This window comes from Squalius cephalus (genome assembly GCF_949319135.1).
Source record: "Squalius cephalus genome assembly, chromosome: 5".
In the NCBI taxonomy this organism is placed as follows: domain Eukaryota; kingdom Metazoa; phylum Chordata; class Actinopteri; order Cypriniformes; family Leuciscidae; genus Squalius; species Squalius cephalus.
The window spans coordinates 44,595,376-44,611,184 of record NC_137126.1 but is presented as its reverse complement, the minus strand read 5'-3'; the positions used below and the strand labels follow the sequence as shown (position 1 = coordinate 44,611,184).

The 15,809-nt window shown below is 34.8% G+C and overlaps 1 protein-coding gene across 2 annotated transcripts; it reads right to left on the bottom strand.

Annotated features, from left to right (window-relative positions):
- Positions 1 to 904: 904 nt before the first annotated feature.
- Positions 905 to 15,530, bottom strand: chek2 (checkpoint kinase 2). Of its 2 annotated transcripts, XM_079872487.1 has the most exons (16): positions 15,401 to 15,530; positions 15,283 to 15,308; positions 13,924 to 14,201; positions 12,400 to 12,524; positions 10,989 to 11,121; positions 10,710 to 10,800; positions 10,217 to 10,313; positions 8,651 to 8,704; positions 8,510 to 8,574; positions 7,493 to 7,592; positions 6,576 to 6,662; positions 6,244 to 6,407; positions 4,500 to 4,615; positions 4,286 to 4,371; positions 3,798 to 3,998; positions 905 to 1,106 (listed from the first exon to the last, which is right to left on the bottom strand). In XM_079872487.1, exons 3-16 carry the CDS (start codon positions 14,186 to 14,188, stop codon positions 1,047 to 1,049), a joined length of 1,644 nt encoding a protein of 547 aa, XP_079728613.1. In that variant the 5' UTR covers positions 14,189 to 14,201; positions 15,283 to 15,308; positions 15,401 to 15,530; the 3' UTR covers positions 905 to 1,046. The 2 variants fall into 2 exon arrangements, with proteins under 2 accessions (XP_079728613.1, XP_079728612.1); XM_079872486.1 differs by lacking the exon at positions 15,283 to 15,308.
- Between the last annotated feature and the right edge of the window lie 279 nt (positions 15,531 to 15,809).

Genomic DNA, 15,809 nt, shown 5'->3' with positions numbered 1-15,809 from the left:
TGACATCTCATTGGCTGACTTGTTAACAGTTTGTGAACTCATGCAGGTAAATAGCATTGCTAAACATACTTTGAATGTTTACACGGACCAGTTTAAAAGACCTCTTTAATAAATACAATTAAATAGTAAAATTAGTTAGTTCACATGGTGTTGAAATGTTTGGAGAAGTCTAAGCTATAGGGCTAAACACTATAGGATTCATTCAACCGATTTGTCCAAACCAGCTGATTCATTCACAAACGAAACACTGCTGTGTTTTGCTGGTAGACTCAACTGTTCTGCTTATATTTCGTTGGCAAAATAGAGCAAAAAAAGAGTCAATATTTACAATATTGTGTCTAAAATGGCCAAATAGTAACCCATTGTATAAAAGTAATTTACAATTGTGCTAATATTCGAGAAAACAGCACTTTTCTATATTATTTTATAAACGTAAATATCTTGAATTCTTGGGGAATTTGTATTCATTTTGGTGCCATTTCCAACCTTGCATGATGACGTTATTTTACGCCAACGCCAGGCTAGCTTACTTGGAGGGTTTTAATAGTGGTTTAATTTCACAACAGTGACAAACAATGTCGAAGTTTAGGGTAAATCCAGTACCTGGCTGTCACCAATGAAGGTCAGGAAGACGTGGATGCTGCCCAAGGCCCTAGATTTGCCTGCGGTAGTTATCCCACAAGGGGCAATTGCAGTAGAGCGTGGAATAGCACACAAGCAGCTCATTTCAGACTTAAAATATAACACATAGCCAGACTAACACACACATTAAAACAATGTCAGTCATAAATGGATCTCCAAAGGGTTGTGCAGTGTCATCGATTCTCTTCATACTTTATACAAATGAATGTCGAAGTTTCCATGTCATTAAATATGCGGATGAAATCAGAAATCAAACAGAAGTAGAAAATGTAAAACATTTTATTGTTGACAGGAAATGGTACAAATACTTATTTACAAGAGCAGAACAGTGTTGGACGATTAGGAATAACTGGTCACAGGAAAAAACTTTTAAAAGGCCACCAGGAAATAAAAGTGTGTGAACGTCAAGGCCCAGGTTTCCTCTTGGAGGACGGTTCACCCTCTCCCTCTTTTGCCTTGCGTTTCTGTGATGAAAATGTCGAATTAAAAATCACATTCAGTTTCTAATAACAAATGTAGCATTACAATGTGTTTTGATTTGAACTTCAGCTCCGAAAGATTAAAACAATTTTAACTTGCATCATGAAGTCCCCCTGCAGTCAATCATTTTATCCCTTAAAACTCATCTTTGATAATCACAATAACATTCTTCATGCCTTAAAATATCAAGAATGTAACTCTACACCCTTGCTTTATTTAGTATACATGGATACATTAATATGCAAATTAGTCCCCGCCTCCACTCAATCACAGCAGCTTGGATTACCTGATCCACTCTGTCAACTTTACTGTAGTAAACTCTGCACAATGGCAAGTGGAATATTGGTTTAATTTAGCCAAATGTTTGAACCAGAAACTGATTCAGAAGAAGAGGAAGAGTGAATTATACAGGCAGGCTCGTTCTACGGGGGTGCTAGAGGATGCGAAGCACCCTCAAACATAAGAAAGAGCACCCTGAGTTGATACTGTAATAATATTTCACAAAACAGACTAGGTAAAAAATCCAGTGCGTATTTGTGTTTGTGTTCTGGAAAACGTCAAATGTTTCTATATACAATGTGTTTTTGCTGTATTGAGCAATGTAGCAAAAACAGTCGTATTTGTTGACCAATCAGAGGTGTTTTACTTAGTCCGAATCCATTCATCAGTCAAAACGTGTTTTTGTTCAGCGCTGAGTTCTGTATGCTCGCGAAACATGTAGACAAGATATAAATAAAAGATCCATTGTGCAGTGTAGACATCTTATTGAAACATAACTTTTTGAGATCGCAAACTGAGATAAGTGACAGTTTTCTAGTGATTATAAAAGGGAGCTGTCTTTGCTTTCTAGGCTATATGTAATCCATTCAGAATTTGAATGAAAGTCGACACAAACCGGTAATTGATATGATTAGCCTTTTGCTTGACTACGTTATCAAAACAGCTAATAATGTGTTGCAAACAGCAAATTATAGTTTGTTCCACCCAGCGGCATTCAGTCCCCCCTGAGGTAGGTGGTACAGTACAGTCTCCTTTAGTGTATTAAGCACTAAGCAGTAAACAGAATGCCCTCTTGCATAGGTCATATTTTTTTGTAGGGCTGATAAAAACCAAAAGGTATTTGGTCACAATCAGCTACAAAACTGAAAAGTATCTCATGCAAATGATCTTGTATCATTTTAACAGCAGAAACAACTTAAAATAAAAAGTAATTTATGGTCATACAGATAAGAGTAAGACATTCGAAACTGTAAAGGGTCAAGGGTGAGTACACTCTTGTACTTGTACACAAAATTGTGCTTCTGTAAAATAAAGCAAACAGGATGCTGCTTTCTGCCGTCCCGGTTTCCTTTCTGTGAAGTTAGTGGAGCGCATCACAAAAATGAATCGAAACTCAGCGTATAGGCTACTAGCAAGCTCTTGCGAGCCATCTGAAACTCTTTGGGTCTTTTTCCTGTTGTGGCGGTTAGCAAACAGCGTTGCATTACCTTGCATGCCCCCTTTTGGATTGGAGTGTGGATTGCCTGTGACTGACTGTATGCACCGTAAAGTGATGGTTCGGGACGAATAGATACATGTACCGTTACACCCCTAGTGTTGACTGACTTGCGCATGGTTTGTCTTATTAAAGGGGTGGTTGATTATGATTTCACCTTTTTGACTTTAGTTGGTGTGTAATGTTGCTGTTTGAGCATAAACAACATCTGCAAAGTCATGACGCACAAAGTTTAAAGCAAAGGGAGATATTTTCTTTTAAAGGGGTGGTATAATGCCCTTTTCACAAGATGTAAAATAAGTCTCTGATGTCCCCAGAGTGTGTATGTGAAGTTTTAGCTCAAAATACCCCACAGATATTTTTATATAGCATGTTAAAATTGTCAATTTTTGACGGTGAGCAAAAAACGCACTGTTTTGTGTCCGTCCCTTTAAATGCAAATGAGCTGCTGCTCCCAGCACAGAGGGCGGAGCTTCAACAGCTTGCACTCACACAAGCCGCCCTTAACATTACCCTTAAAATTGCGCAAATTGAAATTGCGAATTGAAAATACGCTCAATGGAAACACGTCAATTTCGCAAAGACTCCCAATTATCGCAAAAAAGTTTTTACGTTTGCATGATGTGGTTTTTCAGGCAATTCAAAAAATGAATATTTTGCAAAACTGCAATGGAAACAGTTTTTGCGCATTTACAGTCACCTGACTTAGAATACGCGGTGTGTTTGGACAGAATACGAGTTCTTTATTAAATTCATAAAAGACAAAAGAATGACAGAAATACTGGATTCTAAACCTCAAAGAAATGCCACAATCAAGACCTCGGAGCAGAAATGAGTGAGAAAAACCCAGAAACACCTCATATGTGCCGCTCACAAATTTTCAGGACACAAGCTCTTGAAGCTCGGCCCTCTGTGCCGGGAGCAGCAGCTCATTTGAATTTAAAGGGACAGACACAAAAACGGTGTGTTTTTGCTCACCTTCAAAAAGTGACAACTTTAACATGCTATATACAAATATCTGTGAGGTATTTTGAGCTAAAACTTCACATACACACTCTGGGGACAACAGAGACTTATTTTACATTTGTGAAAAGGGCATTATACCACCCCTTTAAAAACAACACATAGCCATATAAACATGAAAATGAATGATTTTGAATAAATTATTTTGGTGTTGTACCTTGGATGTTTCACGGCGTGTCTGTCGGTTTCCAGGGTTCCTCGGCTGGTTTTCAGGGTTCCTCGGCTGGTTTTCAGGGTTCACTGGACGGTTTTCAGGGTTCCTCGGCTGGTTTTCAGGGTTCACTGGACGGTTTTCAGGGTTCATCAGTTGGTTTTCAGGGTTCATCAGTTGGTTTGCAGTGTTTCTCATCTCGTCATCCTGTTACACAGACATTAGAATGATTTATTGTATTTAAATCAACCACATTTTAAATATTTAAAGGTTGACAACTTTCAATACTAGTTAAATAATGATTTTCACTCAGAAATAGCTAGGAAATTTCACAAATAATTACAAAGAAACTGCAAGTAACACATGGAGCTAAACAACATTTTGAAGTAGAGAGGCTGAATTACTATTTTCTTGTAAAACATAGTTTGTTTTATTTATAACCTCAAAAAATCTTTTTTTATTTTACAGTAGTTGGTGGGTTTTTCAGCACATACGTTCAACCACGGATGCTCCAGTGCATCTTCAACACTCAGACGCTTTTGAGGATCCACAACCAGCAGCTTCTTGATCAAATCTTTGGCTGAAAATTAATATATAAATTATACTGTATGCTGTTAAGTTCAAATATTTCTGACATTATAAACTGATATAATATACACACTATTTAACTATAACTATCCAGTTATTAGTAGAGAGCAAAGACATTACCTTCGTTTGAAACTTTCTTCCACTGAGATGGGATGAAGCGATAAATGCCGTTAATGATCTGCTCACGCACAGACATGGTGGAGGACTCGGTATTAAAGGGAGGATAACCACCCAAACTATGACAATAGAGATACACACAGCTTTAGAAATAAATATCATATTCATACAAGTTTAGATTATGGGCACAAAATATACATATCTTTCAGGGTTTCTAAATGTATTGACCAATTAATTGACTTTCCCAATCATTTATGAATATTGTAAAAGTATTTATAGAGAATTCTGTAGATTTCTATTTGCATGCAAGTTACCATCATTTAAATAAAAGGATTTTTAACAATAATTTCATCATTTACTTTCTTGCATATGACAAAATAGGTGAATTCTGAGTATAACAAAGTGGTTGATTTTAATTATATCATTACTTTTTGAAAAAGTAACAATAAAATTATTTAAAAAAATAGTCCATACTACTAGTGGAGTATATTGCAAGTGATCTGAAGCTATACAAAAGTTTTTGTTGAGCCATTTTACTCACTGGAAAATCTTTACACATTCAAGAAAGAATCATTATTTTTTCCAATTAATAATTTGATTCAATTACAACAGCTGGTCTGAAATGAAAATATAGCAATTAATATACAATACCCTTGCATTTTTATTTATTTTTTGTCAAATAAGATGCTGCACAACGGAACTGTATAAATGTAAAACATGGATAAAAACAATATCTTGGTTGTACGATATTCCTTGCAAATAATAATATTATTAATACTTTGAGATGTACATTTTAGTATATACATAACTTAGACCGTTACCTCTGATAACAGATCACTCTAAATTATAATGTGGATTCATGCATTTTCTGTAAAGCTGCTTTGAAACGATGTGTATTGTGAAAAGCGCCGCTATACAAATAAATGTGAATTGAATTGAATATAGTATTGATATATTTCTCTCATCATTTCTCGAAGTAAATCCAAACTTTTATTTTGACGGTTTGTGGTAAAGATCTTTCAGTTTTAGTTTCAGTGTGTATTTGATGGTAGTTTTTCTCAAATTAAACAGTGAAAAGCTTGTGCAGTGCCTTTAAAAGCAGCTGTGGAGATGAAGTTCATGTCCTCATGTGTTGAGACAGCAGACGCTATAAACACAGTGAGCATCACGTGTGTGAGTTTGTGTATCAGACGAAACCGTGACGTTCATTCACACAGAGACACACAGAAATCACTTATTAGTGTCATGCACTGACTGGCTGTTTATATCTAGCGTGTGATAGGCTGTTAGATTGATCCAAATGTCCGGAGCTTATCATTTTTATCAACGTCAATTTTATTGCGATCTCGATATGATATATTTTATCGCTCAGCCCTACTAGAGATGAAGATTATCAGTCAATAACAACTTAAATTTCATTCGGTTCCTCGTACACAAGTCTTAGAATATAGTGTACCAGTCATATTGGCTATATTTATGATACTTTAACTTTTTCAACTTTTTTGAAACTTGACAGCCCCAGTCCTCATTCACTTTCATTATTTTTATTTCAAAAGAATGGACAGTATATCATCCACATATTTATATTTAACGTTTTGAGTCAAAAAAAAAAAAAAAAAAAAAAAAAAAATGTTTTAAAAAGACAAGTAAATGATGACAATTTTATTTCATTTTTAGATTAACTACTCCTTTAAGAACTTTTAAACTAATGCTGGATCCAACTGATTCATATTTAATCACCACTAACCAGATGAACAGTAGGACACCCAGGCTCCAATAATCTACTGCTTTTGTATATCCTACAGTCGCAGCATGTGTGAACACCTCCGGGGCGAGATATGTGGGCGTCCCACAGAGCGTCTTCATCAGGGAGGATTCCTCCAAAATCTTGGACTGATTAAAATCCGTAATCTGCAAAGCATTGAGAATTTGCATGTGTTGAGAAAGCCGGTTATCTCTGGTTCATGAGTATTTCTGGGCATCCTGTTTTAACTAGAAAGACAAAGGCTTGGCTGGATCTCTGAACACTGGAAGCGCCACAGTTAAAGGAGAAGCCATGTCAGGAGCTGGTAAACACACCTTAATCAAACAGATGTCGTCATGTGAGGCCAGCAGCACATTTTCAGGTTTGAGATCTCGATGAATGATCCCGTTATTGTGGAGATACTGGGAGAATGAAATGGAACATGTGTTATTTTTTATAAATTCTTCTTTCCATTTCACCTCTGCTCCAGCTTGTTTCCTAGTGTAGCTTTCTAATAAACCTGGCATTGTACACTATGAATATTGTTGGCTCTGTGACTAATTGCTTGTGTTTTTCTACTGTAAGTTGGTTTGGATAAAAGTGTCTGCTGAACGCATAAATGTTACGTAATGAGATGTAAAACATTTTTAAAAGCCACATAGCCTTTTAGACAATAATGATTTTGAGACAGAAAACTAAATTGAATCCACAGTGAAATGTACCGAACAAACAAATAATGCTCTACTGAGACATAGCATTTGGATCCTTTGGATGTTATTTTTAGTCCAGTGATCCTGTATCTTTCATCTCACTAACGCGTCAGTGGGCGGGGCCAAAGATGTGATGTAGAAGTGGGCGTTGATCTGATTTTGCATTTTCATCGAACTATTCATAATGTGAACTATAGTCATAATGTGAAAAAAAAAATCTCTTTTGAGTTCTGAAACTTACAGGATGTTTTTATAGTACAATGATCTCTTACATGTGTCAAAGATCAAGGAAAATTGTATTTCTCAATTCATTCATTTTCCTTAAAAAAAAATGTACAGACCCAAAACCTTTGAACGGTAGTGTAGTTACCATTTAAACATTTGATACTACAAAGTTATCTTTATACATTCGACATGTGTCAGTTGACTGATTTTAATCATTCAACCATCTATGGATATGTAGTGCAGGTTCATGCTTTGTTCATTTAAAAAAACACTTTTAGAGATTGATGCTGTTTGAAGCATTTCTCATAAAGACGTACCTCCACAGCCCTGAGCATCTGATAAAAATAGAGTTTAGCGATATCTTCCTCCAGTTGTTTCTTGGCCTTGATCCTGCCAAACAGCTCTCCTCCTTCAATACTATACACAGCACAGAGATAATGAAATTATTCATCAAAAAGAATGTGATTTTTTTTTTGCTGTCATGCTTGATTACAAATTGTGATGAATTTAGATAGGGTTATACTGCAACTATAAAAAGTACAGAGATATGTGATGTTTAAGAATAGACCATCTCTTAATAAATCATGTACTCATGTAAAGAGAAAACTAATAACGATTATTGAGCAAAATGATTAGCCTTAAGGTTTTTCTAAATAAAAAATAAAAAAGGTAATTGCGACTTTATATCTCACAATTCTGACTTTTTTCTCTCAGAATTGTTTATATCACAATTTGGATTTATAACTCGCAATTGTGTTTATATCTAAAAATTCGGAGAAAAAAAAATCTGTATAGCGAGATATAAACTAGCAATTTCTCACAATTCTGAGTTTATATCTCACAATTCTGAGGAAAAAAAAGTCAGAATTGTGAATTATAAACTCGCAATTGCAATAATAAAAAGTCAGAATTGTGAGATTTAAACTCAGAATTGCAAGTTTATATTTCGCAATTCAGATTTTCCAGATATAAACTCGGAATTGCGAGAAAACGTCATAATTTTGAGATATAAACTCACAATTACAAGAAAAAAGTCGGAATTGTGAGGTATAAACTCGGAACTGCAAGAGAAAAAGTCGGAATTGTGAGAAAACGTAAAAAAAATGGAAAATGAGAGATGTGAGATAAAAAAAGTCACAATTACTTTTTAATTTTTTTTATTCTGTGGCGGAAACAAGCTTCCATAAATGGGTAATACTATGCAGTGCTTTTAAAAAGTATTACTCTCTAGTAATTCACGACAAACTACTTTTAAAAGTATCTATGAATAAAATACTGGTAGAAATTCTTCCATGTTCCCAGTTCTTCCATAATAAAACACAACAAGTACTTACTACTCCAGAACAATGTAGTAGGAATCTTCTGTCTGATAGAAATCTTCAGTCTTGATCAGGCACGGCTGCAGGGTGCAGAAAAATAATGAGATATGTACAATAGCTCTGGAACATTTAAAAGACTCATTCATCATGACTTACATGATCAATTTTCTTTAAAATTTCAATTTCCCGTTCGGCATTCCGTGTGGCTGTCTGTGAAATGCAAACAGAATATTTGATCAATCAGGTATGGGCAAACTTAAACGTGTACAACCAAAATATTAAACCATCTTTTTAATCATGGATACACATCACCAAAGAGTTGAAATAGGATTCTCAAAATACCAAAATGTTATAAATTATAAACCAAAATCATATAGATTCCATAATCTTTAATATTACAGCAAAAACTAATTATTAACTTAACTATAAACAATTTTACTGTACGTGTACAACTGTTACCCGCTTGCATATACTCAGAGTCATATATATTTGGTGTCAGTAAATGTTTTTTTTTAAATTAATACATAATAAATTGATCAAAAGTGAAAGAGTAAAGCCAATTATAAATGTACAAAAAATCTATTTCAAATGAATGCTGTACTTTTAAACTTTATATTCATCAAATGAAAAATACTTCAACTTCTCGTCCAGGCCCTGGTCATTTCTAGGCTTGACTACTGTAATGCTCTTCTGGCCGGACTTCCAGCATGTGCAACTAAACCTCTACAGATGATCCAAAATGCTGCAGCCCGTCTTGTCTTCAACGAGCCAAAGAGGGCCCACGTCACTCCTCTGTTCAGCTCACTGCACTGGCTACCTCTCGCTGCTCGCATCAAGTTCAAGGCATTGACGCTTGCTTACAGATCTATCACAGGCTCAGCTCCCTCCTACTTTCACTCACTCCTACGAGTCTACATCCCTGCCAGAAGCCTACGATCGGCCAACGAGCGACGTCTCGTGGTTCCATCCCAGAAAGCCACAAAATCACTTTCCAGAACATTCTCATTCACAGTTCCATGCTGGTGGAACGCTCTCCCCACCCTCATCCGGAATGCAGAATCCCTGACAACCTTCAAAAAACATCTGAAAACCCATCTCTTCCGGGAGCACTTAACCTCATAAAAAAAAAAAATAAAAAAAAAAAAAAAAAAAAAAAAAACCTCCCCTTTCCCTCTAAACCTCACTTATCGGGCTTATGCTACTCTGAATAATGCCTGAACTTTGTATCTTGAGCACTTCTTGCGCTGCTTTTTGTTTTTTGCCTCTTCATGATGACTCGCTTAATCTAGTCCTACTTTGTAAGTCGCTTTGGATAAAAGCGTCTGCTAAATGACTAAATGTAAATGTAAATGTAAATGTAAATAAAAAATATATCACAGTTTACACAAAAATATTAAGCACAAACGTTTTCAACCTTGATAATGATAAGAAATGTTTCTTGAGCAGCAAATCAGCATATTAGAAAGATTTCTGAAGGATACATGGAAAACTGCTATTTAAAACTGTAATAATATTTTACAATATTCACTGCATTTTTGATCAAATAAATTCAGGCTTGGTAAGTGAAAAAAAGAAAAAAAGAAAAAAGAAACGTACCCCTATAAGGCATTCAATTTATTATAATTTCTGTACAATTGCTTTGAAACAATGTGTATTGTAAAAAGCGCTATACAAATAATGTTCATATGCCAACACAGTAAAGTGAATACAGACGTTTCTTACCCCTATTGATGGAAAGTCATTTTTGTTTATAGTTTTCAGCGCAACTTTTTTACAGGTTTCCTTCTCAATGGCGAGCTTCACTTCACCACAGACGCCTCTGTCAGAAAACACAAATCGACTACGTTTAGACTGATATTCTAAACCTGCCACATTAAAAAAAAATTATGTGAACAGCCAAACAAAACAAATCAGATCTGAGCAATAAATCAGAACTGAACTCCAAGGCTTGCAGAGGTTTTTTTTTATTTATTTATTTATTTTTTAAGCACAACAAACTGCACAAAAACAAAACAAATGTATGCAATAATCAAATAAAACAGTACCATGCTGCTGCTGTTTATTCATATCCTGGTATTAATCACAATGTCTGCTAAGAACATAAATGCAATATAATGAAGCTATGATATATAACTCGACAGCAATAAAACTTCACTTTCATCAGAAAAATCTGTACATGATATTTCAAAGGTTTCTGAAAATCAAGTTCACTTACGTTCCAATCTTTCGTGCAATATGGTATTTTCTGCTGAACTCTAAAGGAAGGTTTGGTTGATCGCCCCCCATCTTATCTATGAACATAAAAACTGTGGAAAGAAAAAAAAAAACAATCAATCAGAGTTCAGAGTCATATCTATAATTTTTTTTAGACCTTGAAAGTCACTATATGCTTTCATTTTGTACAAAAAATATCAGAATTATCTCATAGAGACATCTCATTTATCTCTCAGGAGTTTTCATTAACTCCTGAAAAGATTTCACCAAAATGACGAACCTTGATGTTTTTGTTCTGCAAGGGCAATAACTGAGTTATTGATAAGAATTCGTTGCTTCCCTTGTCCTATTTTCTCATCGTCCACCCACGTGCCGTTCCCGCTGAGGTCTTCGAGGTACACCAGATCCTCATCCTGAAACAGCAGAAAAGTGCACTGTTCACAGTCAGCCATGATTCATTTGTTCAGCAAGTGAAATTGTCCCATAACAGGGAGTTTACAGAGATAAAGTAAGTAATATTTGGCTCAATTGGTTGGCAGTGCTGGGTAGATTACTTACAAATTATAATCCATTACCGAATACAATTTACCCATTGAAACCTGCAGTTAATAAGATAATCTATTGCATTAATTTTTTTTTATCTCTTATGTTTGATTTGATGCATATGTTTTTATTGAATGTGATGTCCCTGTTTATATTTGACTATACAATTTTTATGTAAAGCACTTTGAACTCCATTTTATGCCTGAAAAGTGCTATATAAATAAAGTTTATTATTACACATTTTAGGCAATATAATTGGACTACTTTTTGATTACTTTTAGATTACTTTAGACCTAGCTTGTTCATTACATTTGAATAGGATAATCTTGGGTTACATTTTATTTTAAGGTGTCATTTTTACAGTGTAATTATATATGCAAGTACTGAGTAATATTAAGCAACTACATGTACTTACTATAGGGTTACGGTAGAATTAGGATTTGGTTGAGGGTTAGTTGCATGTAATTATGCATCATTTACTGTTATTACTATGGTAAGTACATGTAACATATGTAACAAGGACACTGTAAAATAAAGTGTTACCTAATCTTGTACCATACCGATATAAAAATACTAAAAATCATGTTGAAAATTTGTTAACTCCATGAAGTGCATTAAATATTACATTATATCAGGGTTTTGGTGAAACGATTTATTAAGTTGATGAAAAGGTAATAAGTAATAATTATTTATTATTAATAATTAAAACACTAATGTAAAATTAAATATAAATCAAAATAAAACAAAAAGTGCCCTCAGTTTTCTGAGTAATTATACCCTTTACGAACATATACAAGCAATATACCGTTTTAGAAAGGAACATTTAAAAGATAAAAACATGTTTTTAGGGAGAATCAATGAATCATGAATAATTTACTGCCATTTTGTGAATATTAAGTAATCATGTTATCAATAAAAATGTTACTTGTCTGATTATGAGCATATTAAAACATAATATAATCCAATTACAAGTGTATAATCTTTGGAATCTGATTGTGTAATCCAGATTACATGTAATCAGTTACAACCCAGCACTGTTGTCTTCTGTTTTTTTTAAACACTAATAATAAAAAATAAAAAAACTGGAATAATTTAAGAATATTGGATAAAAACAAGTTTAATGAATATCTTCTCAATGTTGGTCTTACCTTAAAAATCCTAAAGTGTTTCTTGCTGTATGTGTTGTAATGTGCTGATTTTCTTAAAATGGAGTTGACGAAAGTATAATCACATATTTTATCCCTTCCAAAGATATACTGGTTTTCTGTGCAATCTGGAAAATATAAAAAAGAAGCCATATTCAGTATTGTTATTGGTTAAATGGTTAAAACCCCTTTTTGTTAAAGCTGCACGGACTATTGCTTTAATTGAAATAAAGCTGAAATAAAATCTAAATAACTGATGAAAAACTTAAACTTACAAAACCTAAATGAAAATTAGAAATGTCGCCGTGGCAACTAACTGATACAAGTTAGTAAATAAACAGTCTGAGTTGAAGTACTTCGAGGGATGTTACTGGGATGCCACAGGCCTTCAATATAAATTTCAGATGATCTACATAACGTTTTTTTAGGGCGGTCACAGTATGCTTGTCCCTGCAGGAGCACAGCATACCGCAGCTGCAGTGGCATTGGGTCAGAGGACAATCTGATAACATGACCGACCCAGCGCAGCTGTCACTGGTAAAAGATGTAATCCAAAGAGGTGATGTTGGCTTTGCGCCGAAGTTCGTTATGGGTGACATGATGCCACCAGTGAATGCCAAGCAGGTTTTGAAGGCAATGGGTATGGAAGCCTTCTGCCAGGTTTCGCAACCGGATAGGAAAATTGCTTTGTACACTGTACGATCTTGGTTGACAAGGCCAAAAGCACATAAAACAATACTAAATGTTTTAAAGCTGCATTTTAGTAAAAAAATGATCCAAAATCAATTATTGAGCAAGTACATCACCAATCAGTGTTCAAAACGTTCCCCTTACCTTAGCCCGATTCACAATGGTAAGCTTGTATGTTTCTAATTTGATTGGTCGGGTCAGTTTTCGTGGGAAATATAAGTTTGCATTCATTTGAATGAATGATAACGGTAGCGCAGCTAAACGGATGCTACGTTAATTGCATTCAATATTTTTAAATAATATGTCATATTTGAAATATTTTTGTGAGAAAAAAAGTCAGAATTGCGAGATAAAAAGTCGCAATTACCTTTTTTTAGTGTTTGGGGTGGAAACAAGCTTCCATAGTTATTAATACCACTCCTGTTCTTCTCAAAAACACTTGTGACACTAAATAAAATACTACTCGCTCTATAGACCTTATGCGCCAGAGAAACGAGGGCGCCGCCATCTTTAGAATATTGTCTTTGAACTTCCGTTTTGCGGTCGCTCTGTATATTTCTATGGCATTGCTGTCCAGGAGTAATTACTGTAGCTTTTGAAGTGTATTTACTTAATGTAAAGTTAACGAAAGTTATCATGAGGACTGTAATGTTTAAAGCAGATGTCTTAACAAATGTCAGTCGACCGGGAAGATTTTAAAACGAGCCGTTCATTCATAAATACGCAAGATCGCTGTGAAAATACAGACCGGAAGTCAAAAGACAACGAGCCCAGCTCTAAGGTCTATAGCGCTCACATTATTCAGTTTCTTCAAGCGAGGAAGACAATACACTTAACTGAGCACATTGAATCCATGCATCAGGGGAATGATCCGGCCCCACACCTGAGGCTGGGCTTCTTCCTGGTCTTCAGGAATAGATTGGAGTTCTTGTACAGGTAATGTATCCACAGAACTTAGAGTTCCTGATCCTGACGAAGAGCCCTGGCTTGACGATGTCGGGCCAGATGAGGAGCTGGATCCAGGTTGGGATTGTGTTTGGGACTGGGACTGGGACTGGCTCTGGGATTGTGATTGACCACTGGGTCCAGGTTCATCAGACATTATGTTTTTAACTCTGGAAGAACAGACAGCAAAATGAACAAAATTTCAACAACAGTCTAAAACTCATATGTAGAGTATGATTAAAGCCCAAAACTTGTTGGGATTTAAAATTCACGCAAGTCTGTACAATAATCATTGTACATGATAAGCGTTTCAAACTGCATATGCATGTTACATTTTTGTTATCAACATGTTGCATGTGATTTCTAGTTGTTTGTGAACTGAAAAGTATGTTTAATAGAATGACATGAGCACAAACAATTTCTGACAATTTTAATATTTTTAAGAAATTGACATGATTTTTTCAGGCCTAGAATTGTTTTTTAAACATCCTGATATTTCCAGGTTTCTCACACAGATATGTGAACTGTATACAGTAAATAAATACAAAATTACTACTATACTAGTGTGCGATTTTGAACATATCCAAATCATTTTGCAGCGCTTCAATGGCTTGAGAAGGTTTGTTGTAGCCAATTTTGTTTTATATTCTAGTTGTAACAGATCATACAAAGAGCATCAAACAAACACTTTTTACTTAAAACTAATCCCATTTACTAGAGTACTTTTAAGGTGTTCAATGCATCATACCACACTTTTCAATTTCACATGTTTGCAACTAATGATCCTTCCACAAAACCCAAATGTGAAAGTGCATACATTTTACAAGCAACAATTTCACCGATAACTTAGAAATTGGCTCCAAATTAAATTTTAAGTATAACAATCATTTCCCCTTTAATGCAGGAGAGTACCTGGGATTTTATCAAGGTGAAATGATTGACACATTATTGAAAGATGTGCATTAATAATGTGCTGTAAAGGAAATTAACAGCTTTAACATCATGTGATCTTTAAGAGTTCAATTTCTGAAAGACTTTAGGTCGAACTAATTTCATGCACCACCGATTCTAATGCAATCAAATTAAACTTGGTAAGGAAACAGATTGATGAGCCAAAGAAAATAAACAATACTTATGTATTTACTGCGGATAAAGCCACTTTAGTTATTTTTGCTGGTTCAAATGTGCATTACTTTATGACAGCACGCGGATACAGTGCAAATAATAAGAGCTGCACTGTAAAGCACTTACGGAGGCACGAGGGATAGAGGAAACTGCTTCTTTTCAGAAGAAATATTCATTAATAGAGCATCCACATGTCCGTCAGATCATCTAATTTTGTTTTTTAATTTCTTATCGTAATGCATACCTTAATCAAGTCCTCTTTTTAAAAATATCAAAGTTGCAGAAGTGGGTTATGCAGGCCGCGTGAGCTGCTCATCAAATCTGCCGGGAAAACCGCTCACTTCCATCCATGAACTTCCCATAACATCATTCAGCCAATCAGAAACGAGAGTAAAGGCTCATGGGAAATGCGGTTTATAAAAACATTCCAGCGTTCGATTAAAATAAAGTACACAACACATACAAGGGTATTAGATTACATTTATTACAGAATAGATAACATTTAGAAATATAGATGAAAATATAACAAGAAAATAAACGCAACAGCGTTCATCGTAAAACAAATAAGTTAGGGTAAAAAAGGTTTACCACACCTTCTCAAAAAAATTGTCAGTGCAAGTTAAATATATTTGAATTTTACTTACTATATTTTA